This window comes from Cryptotermes secundus, unplaced genomic scaffold, assembly GCF_002891405.2.
Source record: "Cryptotermes secundus unplaced genomic scaffold, Csec_1.0 scaffold5, whole genome shotgun sequence".
Classification (NCBI taxonomy): Eukaryota; Metazoa; Arthropoda; class Insecta; order Blattodea; family Kalotermitidae; genus Cryptotermes; species Cryptotermes secundus.
In genome coordinates, this window is record NW_019724742.1 from 2,808,089 (window position 1) to 2,831,827 (window position 23,739).

Below are 23,739 nucleotides of genomic sequence, written 5' to 3' on the forward strand. Positions count from 1 at the left end.
AATCCTGGGTTGACCCAGAGATGGTGTTGAATCAGCTGTTCAGAAATTACAACGAAAGCCAGAGGGAACGAAAGAGTAATTAATGTTGTGACAGTGTACAGTGTCAGGGATAAGCTAATATATACTTAATACGACTGATGCGAACAATTTGCCAGGTATGCAGTGTGTTGTCAGCTGCGTACTTTTGAAAGGTTAAAAATGCTGAATTTTGGTGCTTTCTACGCCTGATTCAAATTAATGTGCTTCTATTTTAAGAATGAAAACATGTCTGACGTGAAACGCAAATATGAGAATGCTGGTGATTGGTGTCACTACACAGTTATCTCTTATTTAATGGGGAGGTTGCGTCCTTGAGTCGTACAGTGGATATTAAGGTCGTGTTGTAGAAGTGCTTGTTACAGGAATAAGAGAAATAGTCATCTGAAACATGGGTATACAAAAGCCTAGGTTTCAAAATAAACTGGGATGTACTTATGGACCATAAGAAAGGGCCTATATATATTATATGTTGTACCAATTAGGGTAACATGGTAATAATGAGGCAAGTACATGCTGCACTGTACCTAAACTTAGTACTTTATAGATACTGGCTGTATTTATCCTCAGGGACATCTGTAAGTTCAGAGTCAGGGTAGACTTCATTCTCTGAGTAGTGGACTGGCTGGGGACTGACAGTAGTGTTAAGTAGTCACTCATAACAAATGGCTTCTTCATTTTCCATTGCAAGGCAGAAATAAACCTTCCAGCCCTCTTTGAATTTAAGACTTTTCCACAAAAGGATTTGTTTCATCTCTCACAGATGTTCTTACAGTTAAAGTCATGGTATAGCTGTGAAGCTGGGTGTAGGGCATAGGGCATAGATATTCTGTGGCCTCAGCTTTGACCTGTGGATAAAGCATGACTTGTGTTGTGCAGACTGGATATCTAAATATAGAACTTGTACAATCAAAACCATGTTAAACAAGGGATTTCTGTACTGCAGTATAGCAACAATTTTCATAATTCCTTATTGCAGTGAAGCTGCATATTCCTAATGAAAGGAAATTTTCTTTTTTTTTGCTAATATAGTTGAATGATGGTGTATGTGTTTCTAACTTTTAGGTCCAATGGCAAATAGTGGACATCACTATGAAACGAACACAAAAGAATATTTGAGATAACAATTTATTAGAATTTGTCTAATATTTACTAATCAAAAATGGCTTCAAGCACGAAATCAGATGAAACAATGGATACAGACAGTGAGAAAGTGGCCACAGAGAATATAGCTGGAAGCTTGACTTCAGGAGAGCCAGTTGGAGAATCTGGCGATAAAATGGAAGTAAATGTTGCCGAAGCTGTAGGAAATGAAGAGACAAGAACTAAACAACACATCAAGAAGGATGACAGTGGTATATCTGTGGAAAAATCTGAAAACAGTTCTGATGATGATGCATCTAAAAAGCAGAAGACAGTTAATGGGCGGCTTCAGGAAGATGGTAGTAGTTCTGCAAATGGAACTGCATTTTTTCCAAAACTGAAGTCGAAGATTAGAAGCAGAAATTATCGCATTAAGAAAGGTAGAGGTGTAGGCAAGGGAAGTTCTGATGATGAGGATGAAAGTACAACTGTTGAATCTGTACACAATTCACCAAAGCCAGGAGAAGGAAGGAGTAGCCCCGATTCTGGTCATCAGGAGAGCAGTTCAGCTCCTGATGATGTGGAAGTTGAAGAGTCTAGTAAAGAAACAGCCGGTCTAGAAACTCCAGGTATAGACAGCTGCAGGAAACGTTCACGAGCCTCTGAAAGTGAGGAGTCGGATTCTGCTGGTAGTGAGGAGAGGAAGACTGAACTTTCAGACACTGAACTTGAGGAAGAAGAAATCACGCCCAGCGTCTTACTGAAGCAGAAACCCAAACATAAGTGGTTTGTTATGCAAGAAGTTGTTAATAGGTATGTCATTTTTATTCTTGTTCATTATTTCTTGTTTATATTGCTGCCCTTTCTTCCAAATGTGTTTCACTTGGTAAAGCTATTGCGAATTATGTGAGCCGCACATTAGTTATGTTACTTTAGATTAGGTTCATGTTGTTGTTGAAGTCAGGTTTCATCACTGTTCAAATATAGGGGCTGATACAGGCAGTTAATTGTTTTAAAGATTCATAAAAATCATTAGGTGAAAAGCTTCTATCAGCCTCTGGTGAACATGGAACCTTTTGGGTTCCATAAAATGTGGGGAAAATCTTGAGTATATGAGCGACTGATGGCTTCTGTAGAGGAATTCTGCCCTGTGGAGTTAATCATCATCATCCACACTCCCTAGAACCTAACTCATTTACAAAACCAATAGGTATAGAAATTGTCAAGAAATAAACAATAAAAGAGTCATAAAATATCTGAGTACATAATTAACAAAGTCACAAATACATATAATTATAATTAAAAACATGTGATTATTATGTGTAGAATCAGATATAATAATTATATTAGTTAAAAGTACAATTAACATATTCATCTAAGGAATAGAATGAATTAGAAAGAAGAAATCTTTTGGGGGTCAGTTTAAATAATCTCACTTCATTGCTTAGGCTTTTTATGTTAGGTGGAAGATGATTAAAATCTCTAATTCCGTGATAGTATACCCCCCTTTGATAAACTGCCAAACTTGAGGTTGGTATTCATACTGAATATAATATTTATACTGTTCCCTGCAAGAATTCATTATATATTAGAAAGGCTTCAAGAAATACATTAGCAGGAGAAAACCAGAGAAGCTAGAGATAACCCTGCTCCAGAGCCACTTCATTCGCTCTGAATCTTTGATGAATTCTTCTGGGTTTAACTACAGTGAGAAGTCAGCACCTAACTAGCAAGGTGTGCCATGAAATACTGAACTACAGCTGCATGGGAAGGGTTAAGCAAAACACACTTCTCTGTTACCTGTTGTAGTGAGGGGAACATCTCTACAGTTTAAAGAAAGCAGTCTTCTGGGATGTGGCGCCATGTAGATGTTATGTTAACCGATGTTTCGGAGGAACGTATCAACTCCATCTTCAGGGTAGAAGAGCACAGAGCACCTGCTCACGCTGGTTCCTTGCTCACGGATTTTCTTTTTTCTTCTACCCTGAAGATGAAGGCGATACGTTTCTCCGGACGTCGGTTAACACAATATCTACACAGCGCCACATCCCAGAAGACTGTTTTCTTCATAGTCACTGCCGTGAAAACCTGAAATCTTACATCTCTACAGTTTCTCTGGCTAAGGTAAAATCTAGGAATTTTCAACTAGTCTATATAAATAATAGGAGACAGATTATGTCTGTGTGAGTGTTTTATCTGACTACATATGTGTTCATGTTATGTGCTTTTCACAAGCGAGAGAGATCATTTCTTTAAGGTATGGAATTTTATCAAGCAAGTGCAAGTGAAGTACTCATTATATTCAAGTGCTACAAAAATGATTAATTTTAATTCATTCATCCATTCATTCGTCAATAGCTCTACAGCTCTTTTCTGGGCCCTAGCCTCTTCAGTTTCATAATCTTTTTTTACTCAGATGATAGGACTCCTTGGATGAATGATCAGCCAGTCACAAGGCCTCTGCCTCTACCTACACACAGGACAACACAAACACAGAATAACTGCTCACACAGACATCCATGCATTGAGTAGGTTTCGAACCCACAATCCCAGCGTTCGAGCAAACAAAGACAGTTCATGCCTTAGACCATGTAGCCACTGTGATCAGTGATTAATTTTAATACATTCGATTAATTCAGAGCATTGTCACTTAATAGCACATACTTCAATGCAAATTGCTTTGCTGGCCACTCAGGACAGGTGGGGACAAAGATGCGGATGGTTATGTGGGTGGCAGAGGAGGGTCGAGAGGTGAGGAGGGGGAAATCGTGTTTGTTTCTTGGAACACATCCATTGCATAAATTGAGGAGTGCCTGTATGAGGATAAGTATTCAGTGAAGCTATGCATTGGTGTTCGAGTTTTTGGCAGTGTACCAGGAAAAGGGAAAGACGAAGGTGAACATGCATGTTGGCAGTTGATTTGCGAATAGTTGTCACCTCTGCTTCATCACAACTGTTTGTTATATATGTGGGTGTGCTCATGAACAGACTTCAGGAAGTGGTTTGATGATTATATCAGCTACACGTGTTGTAACATGGCCAACAACATGGCAATAAATTTTAAGGTTACTTCGTTCACTCATTAATATGGAAATAACCAAAATTTCTTAAGACAGAACAACCTGGAATTTGAACTAGGGGAAGTTGACTTGGAGGAATGGGATTTATTTACAGTGTTTTCCATGTTTTCTTAGGAGATTTTCTCTCATTTGTCTGCTCTCAAGTTTCATGTTTTACTACTGAATAATGTTACTAATGTAACATGATGGTTATCACAGCTGTAATATATTGACAGACTCACAGATCTGAACCTTTCTTGACTGAGGTGTTCGATTGTTTTTCTTAGTCCCTCTAGGCAAATGTTAGGTTGAAAACAGTCATGACTGTTTCTGCAGTTCTTCCAATTGATTTGTACTGCAATTTTTTTAGGTTTATGACTGACCACCTCTGTGGTCTAGTAGTCAGAGTTCCTGGCTACAGATCCAGAGGTCTGGGTTCGATTCCTGGTGCTACCAGATTTTCTGAGAAGTAGTGGGTCTGGAACGGGGTTCACTCAGCCTTGTGAGGATAGTTGAGGAGCTAATTCAAGGAAATAATGACTCTGTTCTAGAAAACCTAAATTAACAACCGTGGGGATTCATTGCCCTGACCACGCGACACCCTCTATCAGATAAAGTTGGCACTAATTTTGCAGACAGGCAGCAGTCGCTTGGTCGGTGTAGTTCACTTGCAGGCTAAAACCACAGTTTTTTTTTTTGTGACATAGGTATTATTATTATTATTATTATTATTATTATTATTATTATTTAGAGAGGGTGGGCTTCCCCATGCACCGCGACCAGTTTGATCTATTGTGCTTCCCTCTATGATATTCTACCAGTCTCTATACCCTACCGATAAATGGTGCGTACCATCAGTCCCGCCGAGCAAGCGAGTTTGGCCACTTGCTTAGTGGTGTCTATAATGCTTCCCCCATCTATCGGAGGCCTTAGAGACTATTGTTGGGCGGGAAACGTCATGGAATTTGGCTCAGTGATCCCCTTTGGGGATATGAGGTTCTTTTACATGCCGTAAAGTTACGACACGGGACACACAGCTTAAAGTCCCTCCCGGAGGGCTTTTTCCCTGAATTTTTCCGCCCTTAAAAATTCGATGACCTCTGCCGGGTATTTGAACCCGCGTACCACGAGTCATGATTCTGGTAGGTAGGTATCAGCACTTTCGAGAAATATGGTTCTCCCATTTTCAGGTTGGGAGAAAACCGTGTGTTCTTCTGCAGCATCACTAACCATCTATCCAAGTGTGGTGTCACCTGTTCACCTGCTCTAAAAAGCACAAAATTCCTGATTTATCTTTCCACATTCAGTCCCCCCCCATTTACTGCTGTGTAATCTCAGCATGAAGAGACATTATCAAATAAACTAATGATAGAAACAATGCTACACATGTTGTCTTTCAGTTCATATTTATTTGCAATTTATGTAACAATGCTGTTCATTCATTTTTACTCATCCTGGAGATCAAAATACATTTGTACAGGATATGCCCATCTGAGTTGTATATTGTAGAAATTACAATAATGATAATAAATATTGACATATAGGAAATATAACAATAGAAATACTATTTTGGTTAATTTACAGTGCAGTTACCCTTTTCTTTTGCATATAAGATGGTTTCTTTAATGTATAGTGAATACATTGTTAATATTTTTAGTTGCCTAAAACTATGTCTGCATGATTAGTGTTGTTCTAACCCCACCATCTCTCTGTTCAGAAATACAGCATCAAATGTTAGGTTGATGAGGGAATCATGAATTAGAAAGGATGTTGAAGAGAGTGATTGGTCTGATTGAAGTGCTTACCTGCCATTCACCAGTAGGGACTGAGGAGAAGCATGAGCACCCTGAGTTACAGGTGCAAGCTGCAATTCAAACCAGGCATGTCTCAGATGTCATAAGCGTTACCACTTGAACTGCCTTGTTCATCTGTTATTTTAGTGGCTTTGGCCTTCATGTACTGCCACACTGTCTTGACCCAGAGGTACCTCTTGATAGAAGTAAGAAGGTTAATGAATGGAATGATTTCTGTCTTCAGGCAGAAAGGCGTGAGTGGCCGTTGCCAAGGTGCAGAACTGTTCCAGCAGCGCTGCTATGGGTCTCTGCATTCGGTCCAGCGTTTGGAATTGATGTACAAGCTGGAGGCTCATCATGGCTGTGTGAATGCTCTCCACTTCAACAATTCAGGCACTCTGCTTGCAAGTGGCTCTGATGATCTCAGCATTGTTGTGTGGGACTGGGCGCTTGGCAAGTTCCTAGTTTTCTATGACAGTGGTCATAGGAGTAATGTATTTCAGGTCAGTTTATGGCATGCACTGTTTGTGATATTGGTAGAGATGCTGAGGGTGTTTTCATTCTTTGTGTGACTTAATGAATAAGATGATGAGGTGGGGAAGGAAGGGTAATATTGCAAGAAGTGCTGGGAGAACTAAGTGCCTACTTTCCTTTGATACGACATGGACCTCATGGGGAAAAATGCATCCAACAATTCTTCTATTGTTTCGCTTGTATTCTTTGATCTGTGAACGTGTTTATTGAGCTGTTGCCTAGCAACAATAGGTGGGGAATGCACATACAGACATAGATACAGCAAGGTGATCTCATGATGTTACTTTTATTTTCTCAAAATAGAGAAAGCATTAAAAGAAATGACCTCAGAGCCGTGGGATATGAAGATGTGGTCTGGAGAAACCTGCTGCCTGGAACAGTAAGCCATGTGAGGTTCTGAGATCAGTGATATGTGAAAGGGAGGATGAGAACTAGGGCTAAGAGCAATATAGAGTGAAATCCTATGGCACTGTAAAGAGTGGCCACTTTTATTGCTACAGAATTTAATTTTACAGTGGTTTGCTCCTGCAATTGGTTCTTGACCTGTTTCCATTTTCTGACACCAGCAGTTTACTTTTCTGCCATGAAGGTTGAGACAGCATGTTACTCTGATATATAAATAATGTATGCAGTTTTCATGGTGGTAACAAATAAAGCTAAGCAGATTAAATTTTGTAATGCAGTGGTACCCACCCAGCCTCCTCTTTTTTTTTTTTTTTTTTTTTTCAGTAAATGTTAAATTTACATGCGAATCCATTTTAAACATTTATTATATGTAACGCAAGCATGACAATGGTGTAGAATTTTAAAGTTATATCTGACAGATTTATTGTGGTCTTATTCTGCACTATTGGAAATTGTGATCTGGAGTGGATTACTAATTATGTAGTTATTACTTCATAAATCTTGCTAACCTCACTGTATTCATTGAAGCATTTCAGGGAAAGTGGGTATTGTAAGTTCATTCCAGAACTGCTTGAATGAAGTTTTAAACTGGCATTTTAGAATTTTGGAGGTTTATGGAACATTTCGTAGTAAATTCAGGTGGATGCTGGTGTCTCTGATATGGTAGTACTGTGTATAGTAAACTTTACAGTATTCAGAGTAATTACTCTAATAGCATTAGAATACACTGCTTTTAAATCGCAAGGAAAATGGATGTACTTAGGTATGAACATTTTTTTCAGGCCAGGTTTCTTCCCTTAACTGGAGACACTCATATTGTGTCATGTGGACGTGATGGACAAATCCGTCTGGCAGAATTGTCCTCAATGGGTGTCTGCCATTCAACCCGTCGCTTAGCTCAGCATCGGGGACCAGCTCATAAATTGGCCATACAGCAGGAAACACCCCACGTGTTTCTGAGCTCAGGCGAAGATGCACTAGTCATGAGTGTTGATGTTCGCGAAACAAAACCAGAGAAGTACATAATCTTGCTCCTTTATACACCTTAAAATCTTATGTAAATCTGTTCCTACTTCCTCTTGAGGACAAGTTTGTAATATGTGATATGATATTGTGCATGATTTTGTGGAATCTGTGCCAAAACTTCAAATCTTGTTCATAACAAGAAAATGCACCTGTCACTTTGTGGCTGTGGCTTCCATGACTAGTCCACATTGAATTTTGAAGATTTGCCAACGTTTTGGCAAGCCTTGCAGTTACCATCTTCAGGGTTAATGAATTTGGAGAGGTTTTACTAGCTCTCATGTAGCTCTTGCATTAGTCAGTGTGTCAGAGGTGAAGCCATGGGTAGACAAGCAGAGGAGCGGGATGCTAACCAGTTGGGAGCATCCATGTGGTGAGTGAAAGGAGGTGATGAAAAATGTTTCAGCAGCTGCATAATTAATGAAAACAGCTCTGGTAACTTGGTGGTCTTGAGATAAGGAGGAAAAACGTTTCAGCAGCTGCATAATTAACGAAAATAGCTCTGGTAACTAGGTGGCCCCGAGATGAGGAAAAACATTTCAGCAGCTGCATAATTAATGAAAACAGCTCTGGTAACTTGGTGGTCTTGAGATAAGGAGGAAAAACGTTTCAGCAGCTGCATAATTAACGAAAATAGCTCTGGTAACTAGGTGGCCCCGAGATGAGGAAAAACATTTCAGCAGCTGCATAATTAATGAAAACAGCTCTGGTAACTTGGTGGTCTTGAGATAAGGAGGAAAAACGTTTCAGCAGCTGCATAATTAACGAAAATAGCTCTGGTAACTAGGTGGCCCCGAGATGAGGAAAAACATTTCAGCAGCTGCATAATTAATGAAAACAGCTCTGGTAACTAGATGGCCCCAAGATGAGGAGGAAAAACATTTCAGCAGCTGCATAATTAACAAAAACAGCTCTGGTAACTAGGTGGCCATGAGATAAGCAGGAAGAATGTTTCAGTAATTCCATGCTTAGGATGCAAGGTGATGGAAGAATTTCCCCTTTCCCTTCTGTCATCAGTTTTTATGTTTTCACCTAACATGAACAGGAAGGTACTTCAGTGATTGCTTGGTGAAGAGCATTCGATGGTGGGTTTGGTGGAGACGAGTTAAAGCCAGACTTTAATCCGTGTGCATCCATCTTCACCATTAAAGTTATGGGGGTGTACTGCTATTTCAGTGGCTGTCAGTTGGTGCTGTGTTTTGACTCTGCTGAATGTTTAGCTACTGCTGATCAACAATTCTACAGTCTGGTTTCTCTGATGCATTCTGAAATCCTGGTGGATATCTGGCGGCCCTTTGGCTGATGTACACCTTGCCACATGAGTAGCGGATCTTATAAATTGTGGGTTTTTTAATTAGGAGTTGTCTCACGTTCATGGTCCTGAAGTGGAATAATTGTCACTGCTTTCTTGGCAGGTGTACTGGGACACCACTGGGAAAGTGATAAAATTTCTGGGCATTATGATAAGTAGGAAACCACTAAAATAGGAACACTACAAGCAGTAGATACATACATTTATATGGGATTTATGAATGGGATCATGGCACACCATAAGCAGGAAAATACTGCACATGGGAATATCAGGAGGTAGGGATGTGGAAGAATGACTTTCAATTTAGGACAAGAGCAGAAAGTGTCAGATTGTTGAGTATAATCACAATATACATATCACCAGCCAATTTTGACAAGGCACAAAAGTTTACTATTATTTGTCCCTTTTTGTTGTCAGATCCTTTTTCAGTGACGAATTTTATCTAACAATATTTTAAAACAAATCATTTCTAAGGTTACATCCTTTTTCACCAAGGACAATAAGAGAAACAGTTTGTTGACTGATTGATTTATTCTGTCATTGCCAATCATTAGAGTTCTGATGGATCACACAGATTATGTACCATTGCTGGAAGCAAAAGCAGTCATGAAATTTCTTGACATTGGAGACTGAGAAATCATCATTTGAACTGAGATAAAAATGTTGTTCTCAATTTGGTATCAAAAATTTGAGACTTATGCATACCTACATGTAGGGGTTTCACTGTACTTGGTTCTTCACAGATCCTCTATTACAATAACTGGTTTACATATTTGTGGTAATTGAGATGTTCTTAAAGTACTTCAGTTGTCTTTTTGTTTCAGGCTTCTTTATGTAAAAGATGGTGAAAGGAAGATACCATTGTACAGCATTCATATGAATCCTCTAAATAACAATGAGTTTTGTGTTAGTGGCCGAGACAATTATATACGTATTTATGATAAAAGGAAGGTGTCTGACAACACTCAGCTCAAAAGGTTTTGCCCTAAGCATCTGGTAAGTTTTCTTCATGAAAAATTTTGATGCGGTAATCACAACCAGTCTTATACCTATTACCTTTTTCTGTGTAGGCAGATAGTCTTAACCAAGGGTCTGTATATCCCACATGCGAGATCACCCAGACAGTTAAATTTTCCATGGAGGCACGTAATATTTTCTGCGTTATTATTCCACAATTTTCTACCTTTATATATGAATTGATACAAATTTACCACTTGTAGTTAAGTCATACAGATTGTGGCTTCAGCCATTGGCACTGAAACTCCCTCCTACTACATAGCAGTTCTTGCAGTCAGCTTCTGTTTCATGCATGTAACTGCAGTTATCAAAAGTAGCTACATCATCAGCAGATGAAAAAGTAAGGCATGCAGTTGCAGCCTCCGTAGTCTAGGGTTAATGTTCTCACCTCATGACTCAAGGTATGTGGGTTGAAACCCGGCAGAGGTTGTGGAATTTTTAAGGGGGGAAAGATTCAGGGAACAAGTCCTCCGGGAAGGACTTTAAGCCATGGGTACTGTGTTGCAGATTTACGGCACATAAAAGATCCTCATGTCTCTAGGAGACCTCTGAGCAAAATTAGGCAACAATTTCCTGCCCAAGTAGTTTCCAATGCCTCTGGTAGATGGGAGAAATATCAGGTACTGACGGCCAACCTCGTTGGCTGAACGGGGCTGATAGCACGCACCAGTACCGGTAGGGTATGGCGACAGTAGAAATTAAAGGGGGACACACAGTGGACCAATAACTGGTCTAAGTGCATGGGGAAACCCACCCCCTCTAATAATAATAATAATAATAAGGCATGCAGTTATTTGCTAGAACAGGGAATGGAATGAGACCAAAACCAATTGCTGTGTGTCTTACAGTGTCTTAGATAGTGTAGCATGGTGTCTGTTTTCAAATGAACAGAAAGATGCTTTCTGCAGTACACTGAGTTGACAATAGCAAACTGTTCTTACAAAAGCCACTATACTTTATATGTGCTTCCTACATGAGCATGCAAAAATAAATAAGAGAGGCATCTGCTATACATTGACATGTCTGCTGCAGAGTGACACGAAGTAAATTCTAGGCAACAAGTAGCAGTAGTCATACTCAGAGATGTGATTTCATTGTTTCAGCTTTGCTCAGTGGATCTTGAAAGATTGGGAAATGAATTTATCTGACTTAAGATAGTACCTGTCAGTGGGCTCTTGTAAACACAGTAATGAACCTTTTCCTTCCATAACTAATTTCCTTGCTCTGTAATTAGTCATGTGCTGGGTCAGAGGTGAAGCCTGCAACTTAGAGACTAAGGACATTACAGTGTGCTATGGCATGTCTTGGGAAGCAGTGATAGATAGATGTGGAACAGTGGTAGAATAATGATTAGCAGGGAAAAACTGCAGAAACTCTGAAGTAAACTGTTCCAGTCCACTTGTCCACCGTGAGTCTCATGTGAAATCACCTGGGCTTGAGCCAAGGACTCCACAGTGAGAAACCAGTGACTTGTTGCCTGAGCTGTGTCATAGTCTTTGGATTCTGTAAATGGCAAGGAATTTCCTCACAAGCTGAGCGACTTGGCTAGTGGGTTGGTTGGTTAATTATTTAACAGAAATAATTTATGCTACTATGAAGTTATCTAATCTTACATTCTTTTATGATTTTGGCCATGTTCTGTGTTGAGACATGTGACAAACAAATATGGTAACTCTTGAATGTAATGTTTGTTAACAGTTGTCATCATATTTTTGTCACGCCATGACAGGTCACTGGGACAGCTGTTCCTTCTGCTTATACCTCACTCACCTTTCTTGTTTTGCTTACAGACAAACTCAGGCACTTTCACTCATGTCACATGTGCTGTGTTCAATTATGATGGAACAGAAATTCTTGGCTCATACAATGATGAAGATATTTACCTTTTTGATACAAGACATCCTGATGGTTCCGATTTCATACATCGATTTGAAGGTCATAGGAACAATGCTACAGGTACCTTCATTATTAATTATATTTATCTGATCACTGTGGTACACGATACAGAGAACACTTTGCTAGAGTCTGGGGGGCTTGTGAACCCTTGCCCAAAGATCCTACAGCTAAGGTTGAGAGAAGAGTACAGCAACGCCTTTCTGAACACAGAACTGCTCTTCTGAACCCATACTGCTGAACCCATACCACAGCAGAACTCCACGTCTATATGGTCTTCCCAAGATTCGCAAACCTGACATTCCTGTGAGGCTTGTAGTGAGTTCTATTGGTTCCTCCAGTTACGCCCTGGCTGGTTTTCTCCATAAGATACTGAGTCCTCATGCTGGAAAATCAGAATCCTTCATAAAGAATTTGGGCCACTTCATATACTTCTTGAAGTCTAAACCTTCAATCTCTGGACACTCTCATTGGCTTTTGACTAATGTACCAGTCGATGAAGCCGTACAAGTCATCAGAAATTCGCTCCATAACACTGACACAGTGGAACGGTCTGTCTTGCGGGTCAGAGCCATTATCAGACTGCTGGAAGTTTGTTTGAGAGTAACATATTTTCAGGTGGATGATAATTTCTTCCATCAGAAAGATGGCACGGTTAAGGGAAGCCCTTTATCACCCATCGTGAGTAACATCTTCATGGAGCATTTTGAGAAATTGCCTCTTGACTGGGCACAGCACAAATCATCACTGTAGTTCTGGTATGCTGAGAACACATTTGTGGTCTGGCCTCATGGTCCAGAGTGGTCACAGAATTTCCTCAACCACCTCACTAGTTTAAGGCCATCCATCCAGTTCACTATGGAAATAGGGTCTGACAGTGATTTCTTTTCTGGATGTCCTGGTCATCAGGAAAGGGACGACACTGTCCACCAAAATTTACAGAAAACTTGTCCACCCTGGCTGATATCTCAACTTAAAATCTAATAATCCGCCCCATGTAAGAAGGGGTCTAATTCAGAATCTTCGCAATAGAGCTTCCACCATATGCTAAGAACAACAAGATCTGTTTAATGAAATTAGTAGCCTGAGATGTGATCTTCAGGTCAACGGTTAACACCAAGTTTTCATTGACTCGGTCATTAATTCCAAGGGAAACAGTCATCCAAATACGGGTGAAAAGTCTTTTGTCCTGTATGTGAAAGGTGTTTCACAGAAATTCAAATTTATAAGGAATCGATATAACATTGGGACAATATACAAAACTAAACACATTCTTAGGAGTTCACTCATGAAAACCAGGCCAGAAAGAGATCCGCAACAGACGGCACAGTGCATCTACGGTATTCCCTGTGAATGTAGCAGAAGCTGCATTGGCAAAACAGGCACACCTGTAGCCACGCAAATCCATGAACATGGGCACAGTCTCAAAGAGGGTCTTCTAGAGAAGTCAAAATTAGCCCAAGATGCCTATGAAGAGGGTCATAGGGTAGGCAGGGATGAAGCTAGGATTTTGGAAATTGAAAGTAACAGCAGGTATAGGAAATACAAGGAATCGGCCCATACAATATGCTTAACAAATCCTATCAGCCAACCCAGTTTGGCCACTTCTCCCATCTGGATCCCCCTTATCAGCTATGAGGTTGCCAACTCACAGAATTTTTACTCCACAGATGATACTAGTGGTAGGTGCAGAATGGTTTCCAAAAATTGTGTAATCTTATGCAGTGGTTTTCATGGACTTGGTTTGTTGGCTAAGTTTGTTGCATAAAATTTTCACCTTGCTTTCTATCTTAGTTTCAGGTCCGTGAATGCGTTATCACAGTTCTTATTACAGATTTGTTTGTTATCTCCCTTTGACAAAGTCTGGTCTCAGGTGTTTATAAAGCTGTAGATAAACTGACATGGGATGACTACAGTAGACACCCATGTGGAGGCGGGATTGAATACCTCCACCATGACCCTGCGAGTTGTAGGAGGCGATGAAAAGGGAAGTTTCAAATCTGAGACAGTAAAATATGGTCATGACACCAAGAATTACTGACTGGCTGACCATCAGTTGCAATGTGACTTTGACCTTACATGGGTTGTCCGCTGAATGAGGTTAGCTTTTTTTTAAGGGACCCAACAAGTAGGTGTCTCCCTTCTCATCTGAGGGTGTGTTCTGTAGGTTTTAGAATACCAGAGGATGGACAAAGTCCAAAAACCCAGTATTTCTGAGTGTTATACACCATTTTCAGAACCCTTTATAATTTGCTCTATTTGCATGGTTATGTTGTTTCAGTGAAAGGAATCAGCTTCTTCGGTCCCAAGAGTGAGTACATCGTCTCCGGATCGGACTGTGGCAACATATATTTCTGGGACAAAGGGACAGAATCCATCGTGCAGTGGATGCTGGGAGATGAGAATGGCGTGGTAAGAACAATAAGGCATCTCATTTGGTCATTCAGCTGCCTTTGTGTCCCTGAATGATCTCTCAAATTTGAACACTAGAAACATATCGTTTGCTCAAGGCTGCGCCATAGCTCAAGCGGATAGTCGCCGGCTTCCCACTGCGGTGGCCCAGTTTCGATCCCGGGTTTGGTCAAGTGGGATTTGTGGTGGACAAAGTGGTGTTGGGGCGGGTTTTCTCTAAGTACTTTGATTTCCTCTGCCAATCTTCAGTCCACCAAAATTCTTCATCATCATAATCACCCTGTGCAGGTACAATAGGCCAATCAGTGGGCACCATGCTGCGTGAACCCAGATGGACTCCACCCCCCACTAGCGAATTAAAAAAAAATTGATTTTATGTTCCCAAATATGACTTTTACTTAAAACCAACACACACTCTGCAATCTGAAATGCATAAGATTGGAATACCAACCACATTAGAAGCCATCCCTCGACCACACTCATACAAACACATAGAGTAGCCGTTGGCCAGCTACATATCCTACTACATCACTGGTGTATGCATGTATGTTTTCCATATTTTTTTAAGTATATAATTTCTTAATTTTTTTTGTCTGAATTTGTCATATTATATTTTGTTTAAAAAAGTTTGATATATATCTCAGATCTCTATAGGGGTGAATTTGTGGTCCATATCTTGAATTCTATGGTCGCATCCAACCATAATGAGGAAGCACCGTGGAACTAAATATGTTTGTGGTTTATCAGAATGTTATAGTGAATAAACACAGAGAAGGAATGTTTGTTACAGGTGAACTGCTTGGAACCACACCCTCAGATCCCTGTCTTAGCAACGAGCGGTCTAGATGATGATGTCAAAATATGGGTGCCTTCCTGTGAGCAGGAACCTGCTATGGCCGGTCTCAGATCTGTAAGTACTTAGGTTACAAAAACTTGACCAACTCTGCTGTCTTTAATAAAGTTTTATTCAACAATGATTTCAAATTCCACTTGGTTCAGATTTGGCAATTTTCATAACCTCCACATACTTCTATGTTACAAAAATAATTGTGTCAACATTTCACAGCCAGAACTTCAAAGTGAAAGTGTGACTTTCAACATGTCACCTATATTGACTGTTTTTTTTTTCTTTTATTTTATTCGTTTTGGTGCCTGTGATTGAAGTTTAAAAATTATGACAAGAATGCCAAGTTAAAGTTGAGTTGGTTCATCCTGGTTTCTCACACTACCAATATTACAGAAGTTTAATCGACTCTGTCCACTGTGACTGATAAAATGTTTTTTCTCTCTCCTTTTTAATCTTTCATCCTTGACATGTTTCCTTCTGAAGATGGTCTCTAAGACTGAAACATGTCAAGGATGAAAGATTAAAAAGCAGAGAAAGAAAAACATTTTATCTGCCAAACTAAAGATTATGATGTAAATTCAAAGTTGAACAAGAGGTTCCCTGAAGAACTAATCACCTACTTTCCTGTCACTACAATTTCAGTATTTGTACAAGTAGAAAAAACACTTCAGTATCTATGCATAATTAAGTAAATAAAACAATATCACGAACTTGATTTTTATATGAAATGAATTGCACATGTAATAATATAATTTAAAGTGGTGAAGTTGTTGGATATCAAACCACAAAACGCCACAGAAACTGTCTTATGCTCTTGCTTATCCACTACAGTTTCATTGGCTCCTATATGGCTGCGTGGCATTCTCTCTAAATCATGATTACACAGTTCCTTGGTAACAGGTATTACAGTATGTACCATTACATAAGTATTTAATTAAATTCTTTTCAGTTGTGAAGGCATAGTCTTTTAGTGTTTTGGGAATGTAAATTTATGTTTACTGTATTTTTATAGCTTAATTTTTCACAGTATGAAAGGACTGTAGTGGGTGTTACATCCATGAAATGAGTGTTCAGACAATATCAGACTTATGGCTTCCACATCAAATTTCAGCAGGGCCATTATCTCGATATTGCTGAAGGGAAGTATTTTGAGCCATATTGTTGAATGTGCCTCGTATGCAGCAGTACTCATATGAAGTTTCATGATGATCAATTCAGGTATTCAAGTAATATTGAGGTTTCTTACCTCAGCAGTTCGGGAGCCTTCAGTATTGGTAATACTGATAGAAAGTGTTTTGAAGTACACAGTTGAGACGATATACAGACCAGTTTTCATGATGATCGGTTGAGGCATTAAAAAAAATTAAAGTTATTACCTCAGCAAGATGAGAGGCTGCAGTGTTGGTGTTAGTGATGGGAGAGATTCACGAAGTATGCCATTGTGATGGCCCCAGGTGGCATCATAATACATACCAGGTTTCATAAAGATTGGTTTGGGCATTCTGAAGTTGTTAGGGGAGTGGATACTTTTGCAGACACACAAGCAACACAAGATGACCTCATAAGCCAATTTTTACTTTTTCCATATAAGGAAAGAGGCCAAAAAATTATTTTGTCATTTCCAGAATGAGAGATTGTCACATGGATTTAATCAAACAAGTAGGCTGCACTTCTGGCTTGAATTCGGAAGGTGCCTGGTTTGAATCTTGGCTGGGATACCATAATCCTGACATTTGTTGTAGTTTTTCTTAGTCTTTTAGGCAAGTGCTGGGATAATCTCTCTAATTATGTCACAACCACTTCCTTCCACTACTTATATATCTTTCTGTCACTCAACTCTATATAATCTTGAGATATTGGAAATGTTATTAAATAAACCGCATGAATTTAAGAGTTAAAAGTAAATACATCAGTTCAGAATTAAGATTATACATGAATTCAGAGCTGAAAAATTATTAGAGACTTTTGAGTAATATGGAATAATCTTAAATACATCAAGCTGTGGTTACACATATTTGTAATACTGTGTACTTTAATGTAATGTCTTTATGTAGTTTATGGCCGCGTAAGACGGTGAATCAGTGCAGTTTGTTGCAACAGGATGCTGCAATATATTATTACTGACATCTTTTGGAACACATTGTCAGAGTTATTGGATACTGTGCCCACTGGATATTTAACAAAACATGTAGTTTATGCATGGTATTGTCCCAAGCCACTTAAGTTTGAGACTGCGTACACTGGGTGATGGATAGGAAGGTAGGAACCAGTATCCCAGTCAAGTCAGTCACCAGACCTAAATCCCTTTGATTTTTTCCTTTGGGGACATCATAAAAAAAAAGAAGGAAGATGTATGCTTCAGCACTGGGTACTCCAGAGGAGCTGTTGTAGCATGTTCAGAATTGCTGTTCTTCAGTATGCAGCACATCCATCAGTGCAAGCATTGTCAGACTGTAGCTTGTGTGGCAGTGCAAGGCCAACACTCTGAACATCTACTGTAACCCTAACAATAGTTGTTACCGCCAGTCACTAGAATGTAAAACTACATTTTTAGTCAAGTCATGGGTTGTTTCTTGAACAGAACTCTTTTTGTTCTTAACGTTGGACAGACAAGACGTTTACTCATGGGGTATTGCTACTTTTGCAACTTAATTGCAGGGAACACCAAGAGGTTGTGTGCTTCATTTCTGAATGGAGAAGGCGGTAGTGATGAGAGGCATCCACTTAAGGCTCCATTTTCCTTCAAAAGTGTCCCTGGCATATGCTGCTTTTGTAACTACAGTTCTAATCCTACTGTTGCTGGAACACCTTTGAATAGCTCTGGTTCGTTATGTAAACGTTTTTATTATTTTGGGCCATAGTACTAGTCCTCAAATTTTCTGCACTTATTTCTGGGACACACTAGATGAAGACAGTTTGAGATGTTTCTGTATGTCACACATTTAGTGCTACAGGCGCATTGCAGAGGCTCAGCAGAACAAAGGGAGAGAACCTGTCAGTTACACAACTAACTCCTGTTTCAGGCTGTGGTTTCTAATTACAAGGGCCGTGAAGATGACCGCCAGCGAGATCCTGATGCTTTTGATGGTCAGATGCTGTGGATTCTTTGGCGACACATTCGACGGACTGAGCGTAGGAGGGTAAAGAATCTTTAAGCTGCAGTGTGTTACTACTGCTGGCTGTTTTATGTGTAACAGTAGTTCTTAAGCACATTTTCATAGGGATTAGCTTGGGCGTTAATACCAGTCACTTCATGTGAATGATGATGTGCTGATCTTCCTAAAAGGAGTTCAGGTATATCTGGTGTTATCAATCAGATTTGAGTTCTGCCTCAATTTAATTATTGACTGTCAGAGTAAGGTAAACAAAGCTAAAAGCTACCCTGTGACAGGCCGTGGAGGCCCATAGGGTTGTGAGCCTTCAAGGCTCCCACATTTTCTAGACAGTCCTCTCACAGATGGCGATGAGGTTGTCAGCCTTACACACTGACCACTCTTTACTCCCCAGGAAGATTCCTGGTGCTCATTTCTGTTAGAGGCTGAGTCAACCCCAGTGTGATAGTGCGGCTGGAAGGATTAGGTCAACTGAAAAAATCCAGTGACCTCATCAGAAGTCAAACCTGTGACCTTCCGGCCTGCAGCATAGTACGTCAACCAACTGCGTTACTGTGTACCCTTCAGACTGTCTCAGTACAGACAAAATTGGGAACAGTATGTACTTTGTAATGCAGTACACAAAATTTCCAGTGGCATTCTTTAAAGGTGAAGGTAAAATTGCCTCACTTCTTAATTAAGCACCATGCTATGAAGACATGGAATAGAGAGTTATAGGTCCATATGTTCTTAACCTTAGCACTATTATCTACCAGTCAGGTGAATAAGGTGGATGGTCCATTTTTATAATGGATTTCTTAGCCAGGAACTCACAAACTCTTTAACGCGTCATGCACAGGGGCACTGTCATGGTGGAGAATCCACTCGTAAGGCAAGAGTTCGGTTCTTTCCTCTGAACAGATTCCCATAACCTTGTCAGCATTTCCAGATAACCCTGATGATTCACTCTTTATCCTGTGCAATGAATTCATAGTGATCTTATCTCCTTGTGATTGAAGAAACACACAAGCATGGTCTTGAATTGCAGGTGAGATGTGTGCTTTTTTTTTTTTTTTTTTTTTTTTTTTTTTTTTTTTTTTTTTTTTTTGTATTTTTTTTTTTTTTTGACAAAGGTGAATTCTATTTTTTCCATTGCATGCTCTGGTATTTCGTTTCTGGGTTGCATTGAAAACACCACATTTCATCACTGGTAATGATCCTATCAAACATCTCTGCATTGTATAAAATGTGAAGCTGATCTTTCCGGTCATCTGTCAAGATCTCAGGCACCAGTTTTGCAGAAATTTGTCCCATTCCCAAATCATCCATAATAATCTCTCACGCTATTTCCCTATTCATATTCAGTTCTTCTGTTAGTCTCACACCTAATCTTTGATCTGAGCGCACCAAGATCCACACTCTGTCCACATTTGCATCTGTCCTTTCCGTTTTTGGCTGCCCACTTTATGGACTTAATAAAGTGGGTTTCGATATAAGTCAGTATGACTAAAAATAAAAAATGGTAGACTAATATTACACCATTATCTGTTGTATTGAAATTCACCAGAATCGAGAGTTTATGATACAAATGAAAAGTCCATTTGTGGTCTTACATGTAGTGAACTGCTGCATTGCAGGTCAGTAAGTCTCAAAACCAGAACTGCCTGTCAACTTTTAGAGTTTCCCATATCAGATCTTAAGAAAATTTGTCCAGTTGCTTAGACACTGAAATCGGGTCACAGATACACAGACAGATGGATATAATCTCCACATAAGGCACTTTTTACGTTGTAAATAATACCTAATACTAAATTTGTATTTAGAGAAATACTGTTAATATTCACTGACACAAATCATGGAAGTATTTTGTGGGTGAGTGAAGAAGTCTAGATCCCCTAGTCTTATTTTGTTTCTTGCAACATTTTACACTTTAATGCTTTCTTTGCAGAAGTGTATAAAATGAATGCATAATGTCTGTACATCCAGATTTCATCTCAGAAACTACATGTCATGTCTTCACAAAACTTTTTGAGCTGTCTGCTAAAAGATGTATGGCGAATTCAATTTGTGTGCATATTAGTCCAGTACCTGTTTCGTATGAAACCCAAACTTAATTCTAAGAGTTTCTAACAAATGGCTTATCCCAGAAAAGTAATTATAGGATTTGAAGTCCTCACAGTGGTCGTTATTTACATTACAGTCACTTGGTATGTGGTGTTGAGTAGTTTGGTAGATAGGAACCAACATTTTGGGTGATGTGTAATGACACCTTCACACCTAGCTGACAGATGAAGACAGTGATAGTCTGCCAACATGGAAGGCATAGGTTCACTTCACAGTAGGTGTTAAACAATACTGAAGAGAAATTTTAATTATGTATAGGCTCTTTGGTTTGCTCAGTACCTTAAATTAGTCCACTACCCATTCCATGTCCTTTGCAGTTCATAAATATGTCAAAATAGTGACACATGTTGGAGTGTGGCTATAAACACGGTTTGGATTGGTAATTGGATTTATTGAGCACTTACAGGTTATAACTACCAGTAACTATAGCGCCATCATTAATTCACACACTCAACAATTCACTAGAGCATGTACTAAGTCTTCTCAGTCTGCTGTCTTCACAGTTGTTGCCTGGTAGTGGCTTCCAGTAGCAGACATTCCCCTTACCTTGGGTTCTCGAATTATCCCTGTGCCTCAGCTACCAGCTTCTAACCACAGCAGTCCTCTAACTGAAACACTCACTCACTCACTCACTCTCTCACTCCACTCTACTGAACTGCACTGAACTCAGTTAGTTAAGTGATACAGCCTTGGAGTGGACCATATAGAAAACACCATTTTCCAACAATTGTTGCATCACAGTGTCACACAGACTGCATAGAGAACACCTTCCCAGTGGTGCTTGTTAGGGATCTGTTGTTTGCAATCATTAGTTAGTAACAGGTCCACATGCTACAATACAGGTAATGTGGCTTATTATTTGTAGGGACCATGCCATAGCTCAGATGGTTAGTGACTGGCTTCTCACAAGTCATCCCCCATTAATCAACACTAATTGGTTCCATGAAATGTCAGTTGGGAATTTGTTGGATAATGGCCGCAATTTTAACATTTGATTTGCTTTCCATTGTAGGGCACGTAATTTCACTAATTTTGTTCAGAAAGTTGCAAAATATGATGAAAAACGGTGAGCATTAATAAGATCGCAGTACCTCCCTACTAGAATTGTTGGCCAGCATCACTGAACTTTTTAGGTATGCATCAGTGCATTGGCGATCATCTGTTGACTGTGGAGAAATGATTGTTTGGGTATTTGGCCATGTTGTGGAAGTGCAGATGAATCAAATCATCAGTTAGTGGGGGATGACTGTATAATGGCATTCAGTCCCACTTCAGTTCATGTGAAATTTGTAGCAGGTTTGCTCCGAGTGCTTCAGTTTCCCTTGCCAGTTCTCATTCCACCAGATGCTCTGTCTCTCTCTTCTGTCATCAGGAGCCGGTACAGTGCACCATTTATAGCCTAAGTGTCGTGGGACTCAACCTCGTCCCACTTGAAAAATAATATTAGTATTATTATTATTATTAAGATTTAAGTACTTTTGTTTGAAGTGGACAATTTGGAAATGATATTCATGGTCTTTCATCAGTTTATGTTCCATGCTCATACACTGCATATGATTTTCATTTAAGCAGTCGCAGAATCAGAACTCGCCCGGCTGGTCCTCTGTACCTCCATTTAGTCGTGCCTCCCGTGGCAGCAGTGCTGGAGGACTAAGGACAGCTGCTTCAGCTCCTGATCAGGACACAACTACTAGTGAGAGCTCCAGCTCGGATAGTGAGGATGGAGCACAGCGTGTCCAGTGCTCCCCATCCTAAGGTATCTGCTCTTGTGAGGGTGTCCTTATTTATTGAGGGATGTTTGTAATAATTATGTTGTTTAGTTTGTTCTAACATTGCTGTTCAGGTCAGCCAGTACGCATAACATAGCATCTGATGGAGAAAAAAACTGCAGTTGCCTAGTTTCTAAACAGTCCACTGTTCAAGATTTCACAGAATTCTTTGTGAATTAAATTCTCTTCCAGTTCTGAAAAGTAGCATAGGGCCTCCTTCATTGGCAAAAAAATAAGATCTTTAAATGTGTTTCAGAGATCTGTTTGTAATAATTCTCTGGAAATAGACTTTCCAAATTGAACATAAAACTGTGATGGTTCTATAAGAAGGACATTTATTTATACCAAATGTTAGAAAGTGTGCGATGTGTTTTACTCCCCAAAGAAATTGTTGTGTTAACAAACTCTAACATTAAAGAATTGAAAAAAGTATATTACATAGGAGGAGATTAAAAGTAGAATATAATTCTAGTGATTCAGATAAAAGAAAGAAAGAAATTTAACAAATTTCATAGTGACTCTAACATGAAGTTATTTTCCATAAGTGTAGACAGGGAATGTTTCTTCACTCTTATACCAACACTAAGAAAACAACAGCAAGACTCCTTCTTTCCAGGATGTGATTCTGTGTAGTCTGGTAGATCATTACCGGTTTTTCGGATAAACACTGCCTCCAAATTCAAGGCAGGAGAGTAACCGAGCACAAGAAAGTGGTACCAGCCCCAGTACTCCCTCTGTGTATGTCCATACCTTTCTTCCATGCTCCCCTTTCCTGAGGATGCGGATAGCACAGTCCTCCATATCATCGGTAATTATCTACAAGACAACATGGTGTCACATACCAGAAGATAAGGAATCTTCATAGTCACTACATTGGGAACCTCAGGTCTCACAAAACTGCGGCAATATGAACCCTATCGCATGTCACATAGATCAGAACATGCCTCACACACACACACACACACGTATTTATTGGACAGTGATGGAGAGAGGTCTGTTCCTTGTATTTTGGTGACTTTCAAACGAATGTTCACAAATGGATGTTGAAAAGTGCATGCTGTACTTCCTATACTGCGAGGTGAAGTCCCAATATTTTAAAATTAATTTTAAAAGAAAGTATAAAATAACCATGCATAAGAAAATCCTATTTTGTAATATACACAGAAACTTAGCAGGTTTAAGTAATGCTGTCATGTATTTTGCAGGAAGAAACTGTAAATCTCAAGCTAAGAACGTGTACATTGGAATATAACATAGATGTGAATGCAAATAAAGAATGCCTATGATAGCAGACAGTGTTTATATAGGAATTCCAGTCCCACAGATATAATTGATGGGCC

At 39.5% G+C, this 23,739-nt stretch overlaps 1 protein-coding gene across 2 annotated transcripts; it reads left to right on the plus strand.

The window, feature by feature from the left end:
* Positions 1–55: 55 nt before the first annotated feature.
* Positions 56–23,690, plus strand: LOC111862647 (DDB1- and CUL4-associated factor 8). 2 transcript variants are annotated; one of them, XM_023848176.2, is made up of 10 exons: positions 56–155; positions 1,102–1,932; positions 6,216–6,474; positions 7,693–7,928; positions 10,070–10,241; positions 12,053–12,218; positions 14,437–14,567; positions 15,358–15,477; positions 18,438–18,554; positions 22,200–23,690. In XM_023848176.2, the coding sequence occupies exons 2-10, from the start codon at positions 1,199–1,201 to the stop codon at positions 22,383–22,385; spliced, it is 2,121 nt and encodes a 706-aa protein (XP_023703944.1). In that variant the 5' UTR covers positions 56–155; positions 1,102–1,198; the 3' UTR covers positions 22,386–23,690. The 2 variants fall into 2 exon arrangements, with proteins under 2 accessions (XP_023703944.1, XP_023703945.1); XM_023848177.1 differs by having other exon boundaries at positions 22,203–23,690.
* The last annotated feature ends 49 nt before the right edge of the window (positions 23,691–23,739 follow it).